This window comes from Acanthisitta chloris, unplaced genomic scaffold (assembly GCF_000695815.1).
Source record: "Acanthisitta chloris isolate BGI_N310 unplaced genomic scaffold, ASM69581v1 scaffold6337, whole genome shotgun sequence".
Taxonomy (NCBI): Eukaryota; Metazoa; Chordata; class Aves; order Passeriformes; family Acanthisittidae; genus Acanthisitta; species Acanthisitta chloris.
The window spans coordinates 26,448-35,591 of record NW_008684285.1 but is presented as its reverse complement, the minus strand read 5'-3'; the positions used below and the strand labels follow the sequence as shown (position 1 = coordinate 35,591).

The 9,144-nt window shown below is 44.2% G+C and overlaps 1 protein-coding gene across 1 annotated transcript in view; it reads left to right on the top strand.

Annotated features, from left to right (window-relative positions):
- Positions 1–9,144, top strand: part of SYN3 (synapsin III) — a gene marked incomplete at its 5' end in the record, with an annotated part of 33,635 nt that overhangs the window by 16,966 nt on the left and 7,525 nt on the right. Inside the window, 2 exons of the mRNA XM_009079279.1 lie at positions 1,325–1,427; positions 7,396–7,530. Of these exons, the coding sequence (XP_009077527.1) occupies positions 1,325–1,427; positions 7,396–7,530 (238 nt within the window). The remainder of the gene's footprint in view (positions 1–1,324; positions 1,428–7,395; positions 7,531–9,144) is intronic.

Here is a 9,144-nt window from a genome sequence, read left to right as displayed (position 1 = left end):
GACACACAGGGACATCCCTCAGGAACAGAGGTGATTCCCACAGTGGTGTCCCTGGGTGTGGGGCCACAGCAGTGCATGAGGAGGGGCTTGCTGTACCTTCTGCCTGGCTCCCTGGGTCCATAGTTCTCCCTTATGCTATGGCCTCCTCATCAGACACTGTCTTCCTTGGGGGTCTGGGGTGAATATACTTGGTCTCCTCATTAGGGATAAAAGATCACTGGTAGTCATATAAGTCACAATCTTGCTTCTTCCCAGAAACATCGTGTTCACACAAGTTGACCATTATATTGTCAAGCTATGGGGACTCTGGATGGTTTTGAGGACATAAATTTGTTCTTTGGCCAGAACAGCTCTTTCCCCAGACCCTGTAGGGTCTGCAAAATGTCAGTGTTTTCATGAGACTGTAGCCTGCCCTCCCCTCTCCGCATCTTGTTATAGTCCTGCTTACAGATCTGCTGTTCTGAGATTATTATTTTTATTTAAATGCTTGGGACTGCAGCACAGCTGCACAGGAAATAAAACCAGGCTGCCTCATTCCCTCCTCATTTCCACAGCAAGGGGATGTGGTCCCCCCTATAATATGCCTCTTGTCATTCTCTCTCCTCCTCCAACACCAGGACAGCTAAGGGGGCACCAGCTCACATTCCCATCCTGGGATCACTGGAGAAAAGGGCTGCAGCCTGTAGCCTCTAACAAAAGAGTTCCTGATCCATGTGATGGAACTGCCTGGCTAGAAGCAACACCCAGGGGATAGAAAGGAGACAGGAGACTGTAAAAGGATAAAATTGATAGTAAATTGTAAAACGCAGGAGCCACTGGTTACAGATCAGGGAGGGGCTGGTTACTCCTCACTAAATTCAGCACTCACTTTCCAATCCCATTCCAGTCCCAATGTGCAGGACATCTTATCAGGAGAAAGCTGCCTGCATAATGGAGAGCTTTCAGGCAAAGCCAATACAAACGCTGAGGGGCCAACACTACTGGGAGATTAAATGAGCTAAATATTTATAGCTTGGCTGAATGACAACCAACTGGAGATCTGATGTAAATACCAAGGAAGGAAAGAAACATTTTAAGGTGGCTTTGAGGGCAGGATTGAATAAATCTGAAGTGAAGGGAAACTTTAGGCACGATTCTTTTTTTTTTTTTGCTCCACCTCCTGTGCAAGAGAGGGAGGCAATGACCCAGCAAAACATATGAAGGAAGCCTTTTAAAAAGGACTCCTGAATCTCTTTGTGTTCCTCTGGGCAGTGGGTGGGTGGCTCTATTTGCTGGAGTACCCAATGACAGTTAATCCTTGGCCATGCTTTTGTGGTTTTTGCAGGTACAGACTCTGGGCAGACGCCTGTGCAGAAATGTTTGGAGGTCTTGACATCTGTGCTGTCAAAGCTGTCCACAGCAAAGATGGGAAAGACTATATCATTGAGGTGAGAGTATGGGGAACCTGAGTGCAAGTCTCCTTTGGCAACTGTTTCTGCAAGCACACTGCCTTGGAGTTCACATGCACCAATGAGCTCGTTTACCCCTGCATGGTCCTGCAATCTCTGCTCCTCCATACCTGCTTGTATGAGGATACAAGCAGGTATGGCCCACTGACATGCAAGAACCTGATGTATAGTCCCAGCAGATATGCAGAAAGGTGTCAGGGCTGAAGTGCCTTTATTTCTCATTGTGAACTGTGAAAGGAAATGGAGAGCCACAGAGTGCTTGGCCACCTCACATTTCCATCTGGTAAATCCCAACTAGTGCAGAACCTTACCAGCATGGGACAGATGTGAAGCTGCCCTCTTATCAAGCACGTAACAGTCTGCAAGTATTTCTGGCAGCATCCAAAGTTTGGTGTGTCTCAGTGTACCACTACCCAGGTTCCATCCTTCCCAGGCTAAGCACTTGCAAAGCCAGCACATCTCCCATTGCTGCTAGTAGGGATCAACAGCATCATGAACAAACTTACCCATATTCAGCCCAACTTGAATGCAAGTGCTAGATGATTTTATAATATTAGCCATGTCAACCTCCCTGCATTACCCACACAGAAGTCCAGCAGGTGATTCAGTCTATTAAAAATATCAGTTTCTCTCTGAATGAACCTGTTTTTCTTCAGTCACTTTAAGGGAACATCCCAACAAAAATCCTAGCTGCATCTAATTTAAAAGAGTAAAATAAATGTGAGTGCGGCAAAAGGTCCATAAGCAACAGGAGCAATTAAATTTGAAATAAAACAGGTGCATTTTCTCAAACCTTTTGCCCAGACAACATTCACTACAATAACAGACCATCCAGAAAAAGCATCACAGAGTTACTATGAGCAGTGTGTACTACCGAATTTTGTGTTCAGAGCTGAACACACTGTGGCTCTGAGAGGTAAAATTCAATGAGCTCCTTGGCCAGGCCAGGAGGCAGATATGGGAGTGGGGTAAATAGCACACTCAGATCATCCTAACAGTGTAGAGAAGGAAAAGCTGGCCAGAAAATCAAAGTGAAAACTTAAGAGAAGCTCTGAGGAAGAGAAAATCTGACAAGTAAGCAAGTGCTTCTGTGACTGTGACTCAAAGAGGCACGGCATCTGACCTGCTGTAAACTCCACCAACACAGGCCAGCTGAGGAAGATGAGCAGAGCCAGCCTATGGCTTCATGCAGGGGTGCTGACACACTGGAAAGCTATGTGTGGGAGAGCAGTCCCACCCGCTGAGGGTTGGGATGCTGATGAGAACCACATGAGCCTTCCAGTGACGGCGCATTCATGCATTTGCTCTCCCCGGGGAGGGGAGCAGTGACCTGTCAAAGGCCATGTGATATAAGCATGCTGCCAGCAACCAAATGCTGGTGAGCCTCTGTCTTGCCTGAATTGATGGGGCCAGGGCTGACGGGTCTGCTCCTGTATGCAATTCATCAGCACCTAGAGGAGCATCTCCCAGAGCAGAGAGTATCTCTGCCATGCACTTTAAAATCTCTATGTCCATGTAGCTGGGAAAGGAAGAGCAAGAAATCAGTCTTGGTAGAAATGACTGTAAGGACATTTGGACTGTGTCCATACATGGTCAGATGCGAGATGTGGTTTTCATATCCCTGCATCTATTCTTGTACATAAGCCTATGTACGTGCACACATGGCTAATTCTGGGCTTAAAGATTATATGCCTCCGTCTGGGTATGCTTCTGGGTTTTCACATCTGCACTGTGTGTGACTGACTGGATGAAAAGCACATCCATACACTCACAGCCATCATCAGCTTGCACACAGAGAAATGCATGTTAGGACTCCTCTCTCTGAGACCAAGGAGGTAAAGCAATGGATCACATATGACACAAATCAGAAGAAACACAAGAGTTTCAGCTGGGTCATGCTGAATTATGCCAGTGGAGAACCTGACTGAGCAGGCCTGATGCATCAACACCTAACAGGCATTCAGATACCAGGCTGATGGACATCATTGGAAAAGGAGTAGAGTAATGCCATATAAAGAGCACAACAAAGCCAGCCAGGCACCTTTTTCTACTTTATGCAGATCCAAGAGAGTAATTAATTGCCTCTAGCCAACTTCCTTTTCTCGGTCTGAAATTGATCCTTTATTTTTCTTTTTTCTTTTGATAGTAGGAGAAAAGAGTTATTTCACAATGCGACAATCGTGTTTTCTTGGTGAGAAGGAACAGTGTGGTGTGACATTTTACAAGAAAAGATGCCTAAATGGGCTGAACAAATAAGGAATTTGCACAAGTTGCAGGTAGTAATTCATTTTCACAGTGCAAAGTAGTTCTTCAAGGAAAGATTTGCAGAGGTAGTGATGGGCAGATCTATAAACTGAGACCTATGACAGTGGTTTGTTGCGAACAGAATCAGATTAAGACAGATGAGTTATCAACACAGCACAAGAGTAATCTTGCACCCACGGTATTTGCTCTTACTTGAACTTCACATTCTTTTCTTTTCCTATGGCTAACAGCAGAATCTATTGCATTTCTGTCCTTCAAAGCATTAGCACATTTACACACCATTGTCCAGGCTCATATGGAAAACTTGAAAGAAACCAGTGATTTATTCAAAGTTCTAGTCTATTAAAACAGAGCTGAATTTAACAGTAATTGCTGATAATTCTTTTTCCCTGTGCTTTAAATAACTTTGCCACTTTGAGGTGGCAAAGTTATTCAGCCTAAGTAGCCAGTACTTGATCAGAAGGCTAGATCCTCAAAACAGTGCTAATTCTGCACCAGTGTTAGCTGCCAGATTCTTGGAAGAGTTCAACAATATGTATGGTTTAATAATCTCTCCCTCCATCCTTTTTTTTACTAATCCAACCTATTTCTATACCTGTGCTATGCTGAAAAATATGAAGCAAGTAGAGGGCAAGTAAAATGCTCCATGTGATTTGTTCTTCCTCCTGGAAGAATAAGCTAAGCCCTACCTGCCATACAGCTAAGCTGTGTTACTAGACACGTTCCTTGCTGCCATACAAGGAGTGCTGCCCATCCCTTCAGCACTGTGTTTCTTTTGATATGTGTAATCATCAGTTTCCTTCCTTCCTTCCCTAGAAATCACCTAACAGTCCACTCTTGCACATCAGAGCTGGGAATAACAAGCCTCAGGCTTCAGCGTCAGATAGGCACAGGGAGAGAACGGGGATGGTGTTTTCCTGAGTCTCTTCTCTGCCTGGCTGCTTTCCATTCACCCCTCATACGCCTTATCAGGCAACAGCAGCTGCATCAAGAGCAGCCACTGACCTTGGGCAGCTACAAAGGCCAGGTCCATATGTGCTGATGTCTTCTTGGCTTGCCCAGCTGTTCTGTGATTGCCCAGGCAATGATGAGTGCAATGTCAGGACTCACATATTCCTCTCAGCCATTTGATTTTTTTCAGTATTAGCATTTCTATCTGCCCAGTTTCCAGACCAAGTTGTCTTTCTCAGAGGAAAAGGCAAGGTACATCTCACCATTCTACTCAGTGCAGTGGCAACCAGCTGTGTCATTTCTCCCACAGAAATCACTGCCATTTTCTAAGGCCTTCTCTTGTGCATGTGATTGTTCACTCCTCTATGTGCTGTGTCCCACATCCCACGTTCCCCTGCCAGACACTACACAGCAGGACAGCACATAGCCTCATCCCTGGGGCACCTTCACTGGTTCAGGTGGGACCTGCTCAGAAGGTTCGTTGCTCCTGGTACCTTTGTTTTATGAAGCACCATCTTCCCCCTCCTCTCCAGCTACTGCAGACATAGAAAGAGGGGAAGGTAGTCCTTAAGATGGGGAAGTCAACTCTGGAGTCCCCAGCACAGGAAAGAAATGGACCTGTTGGAGAGGGTCCAGAGAAGAGCCACGAAGATGATCAGAGGGCTGGAGCACCTCTCCTATGGGGACAGCCTGAGAGCGTTGGGCTTATTCAGCCTGGAGAAAAGACGAATCCAGGGAGATCTTATAGCAGCTTTCCAGGAAATAAAGGAGGCCCATAAAATGACAAGCACAAACTTTTTAGCAGGGCCTGTTGCAGTAGGACAAAGGGTAATGATTTTAAACTAAAAGGGAGTACATTTAGATTAGATACAAGCAAGAAATTTTTTGCAATTTAGGTGAAGAAACACTAGCACAGGTTACTCAGAGAGGTGGTGGATGCTCCATCCCTGGAAACATTCAAGGTCAGGCTGAATGTGGCCCTGAGCAATCTAATCTAATTGAAGATGACCCTGCTCATTGCGTAGCCTTTAAAGTTCCTTCCGACCCAAACCATTCTATGATCCTATGCAATGCGGGGTTTGGGGTGTTTGGAGCAGAGCCGTATCTCAGTGCTGGGAGTTCTGCTTGCCTGACCAGACTCTTAGCAGTGTAACGGCATCATCTAGTGGTCACACGGGTCCCTCGCGCGGCGAGTTGCAGGGAGATGGGAGATCTCTTTTCTCACTCGGGTACTGGAATTGCCAAATTTTCTTTTTAGACAGGAGTGGTGAGGAGGGAAACCTGCACAGGAATCTTCTGGAGGGCCCCCAGGAGCCCCTGGGTAGTGAAACATCGCATTCCCCACCTCATCTGTTAACAGAAAAACAGCTAAGTGGATAGTGGAAAGAAAAGTCACTTTGTGTATTTAGCTGAATATTGCCATATAATTTTCTAACCTCCTCCTTTTCCCCCCTGGGCCAAGCAGGCAACGGATATAAACACCAACCCACTCATGTGAACCCTAGTTAAAACTTCCTAAGTAACTTCTCTAGTGTTTATAAAAGACACCTATTGAAATTAATCAAACCTATTATTCTGCAAGAAAAGACCAGAATACAAACACAGTGAATTCACCTCACTGATTTCCTCTACTTTAGACCTAAAAAAGAGGGTACAAAACTTTCCATTTCCCTCTAAGGATGGACTCTTGCAGCCTTGCTGGGGTGGAGTTCACTTCTGATTGTTATCTGAGCATGAGTCAGTGCCTTTCCTGAGCAATGCAACCTTTAACTCTGCATTTCCAGGGGGTTTCATGTTTGCTTTAAAAATAAAAGCAAAATAAAGTAAATTCTTCCAAGCCTGATATTTTGGTAAGATTATATTTACTCCAGCTGAATCTTAACTTCATCACAGTATAGTTCTTCCTGTGGGATTTAGCTAATGTTTGCAAACCACTTGATTTATGATGAACTGTTGAAAATTATGTTCAGGGCTGCTATACAACTGAGGATCTGCTGTGCTTTCATTATTATTGTTGTCAGGCTATTTCTTCTCTCAAAGACCCTTTGACAGTTTTCCTTCCCTCATCCCCACAGTCTTGCTTCCCACTTTTCCCCAGCACAGAGGTGGAACTTGCTTGGGAAGCAGTTGTATCTGTATCACAGCCATAGCAAGAAGACAAGTAGAGACCAAGTTTACTTTCCTCTACTGAGTGCTGTTTTGGTCACATCCTATTCGTTACACATCTGTGGTGTTTATTTCCCCTCTTGGGGTGCAGTGCTTTGTTTTGATTAATCCCAAATGTTTCCTGGTTTCCTCCAGTCCCTGTTGCTCTCATCTCCTCAGGCTTTGGTACATGTTGTTTCCCTTCTCCTGTGGCCCTTTCAGCTGCAATGTCACCCCCAAATACTGTGGGACAATGCCAGAGAGACCTCATCCATCAGAGGCATCTCCTCAGGACATGTGAAGAAGAAAGTTTGTCTTTAGTTGATTTAGAAAGCCCCCAGCCACCAGAAAGGTCATCTTGACTTCCAAGTTGTGAAAGGAAGGAAGATAGGGAGTTGGGGAAAGTACATGCTATTTCCTAAAATCTCTAAGTGAAAGTCAGGCATGTTTCAGCATGAGCAGAGTGGTAACTGTAGGTGTTGGCAAGGATGTGGAGATACAACAGGTTGATGTGAGAGGTGAGTGAAACAGGCATTTTCCAGCAGAAAACCGCCTTACTAAGTGTTGTTTTTCCCTCTTGTGGCAGGTGATGGACAGCTCGATGCCCCTGATTGGGGAGCATGTAGAAGAGGACAGACAGCTTATAGCTGATCTCGTCGTTTCCAAGATGACTCAGCTTGCCTCCACTGCTGGATCTACACCATCACCACTGAGGCCTTGGGTATGAGTGAATAGAGACCTTATTTCCCTGAAATTTTTTCTTCTCTCTTCTCTCTCAGGGTGTCAGGCAGTCAAACATCTCAGAGAGCTGAACAGTATCATATGGGAGGGTATTGGACAGACTGACTCCTGCTCTTCCAAAGAAGTCTCTCGTGGACTCTTTGAAGTGGGTGCCCCCATGAAACACATCTCTCTCCCTTACTCTCCTTCCATAGAAGTGTGAGGTCATGCCAGTAGCATGTCCATGCACCTAGACATTCTTACTTGCTAAATTCATAGGTTAATATTGAAGACAGACATTTTTAGAGCTTCTTCCAATGCCCAACTTCATCTCCATCTAATACTATCCCTCCAGTTTTTGCAAAAATACAGACGCATCTGTTTTCTGTGTCTATGATATACTGGTACAGAACTGGATTGAATTACAACAGACCCAAAATAGGACCAAAATCAGAACAAAACAAATGGTCCTGGAGGGACAGGATGTCAAACAGAGGAGTCAAATAAAAAAAAAGGTCTTCATCATGATACAACCTACAGATATCGGTATATATAATCAAGAAAATTAAACACACAAGCATGTTAACTAGAGTGTTTAGCTATAGAGAAAGAGCTTGCTACAACAAACATTGTGGAAACTGCACAAGCTAGAAGTACTAACATAATGCTACAACATAGTCAGAAATGTGCAGAGATAACTAATTAAATATGAGGACAGTGAGATGCAGAACTAGAGCTACAGAACAAAGAGCTTCCACACAACAAAGAAAAATAGCAATTCTGAATGTAAGGACAGCAGTACTGAATATACAGAAATATGAATAGAATACCTATACATATTATTGGGCCTCTCTGTACTAGTCTCTGGAACAGGAAAAACTGAGACATTATGAAACTGAGCACACAGCATTGACAGAGAAGGAAGAAGTAACAAGACATAATAATGTGAGACTACTGTCATCAAGTCAAAGAGCACAGTGGGGCAGCAATTCAGAGGGAGGAAAAAACACCTTGACTTTGCCTTAAGAAACATTCAGGTACAAGTTCAGAACATGCATATGGTCTATTAGGTTTGATGTCCAAGGGATAGATGAGATATCAAAAAGTAAGGGTATGAAACAAGTAGTTAGAAAAGAAAATGAAGCAACTCCCAAGCATTAAAAGCAAAACAGTTTGGGGGCTATTTGAGAGAGCCTTGTTTTCCAGAATGGGTGTATACATTCTTGATCTGGTCCTGAACCAAGAATGTAAGAAATAAACTTGTAGAGTGAAGGGAGAAAGAGACAGAGGACGTTCAAGACAAACAGGGAGGGGAAAAAATCTTCCATATTTGGAAATCTGACATTTAAAACTATCTTCATACAGCATCATTCAAGTAATAAAAGGAAATGTAAAAAGGATAGAAATTGATTTTAATAGCAGGGAGAGAGAAGAATGAAACAAATTCTACAAGTTCTTCAGAAAATGGAACTCTGCTAAAGAACTGATGGGCGCTATGGATCATCCTCAGCTCAGGAGGGATATAGAAGTGCTGGAGTGGGTCCAGAGAAGAGCAATAAGACTGATGAAGGGACTTGAGCACAAGTGCTATGAGCAGAGGCTGAGGGAGCTGAGG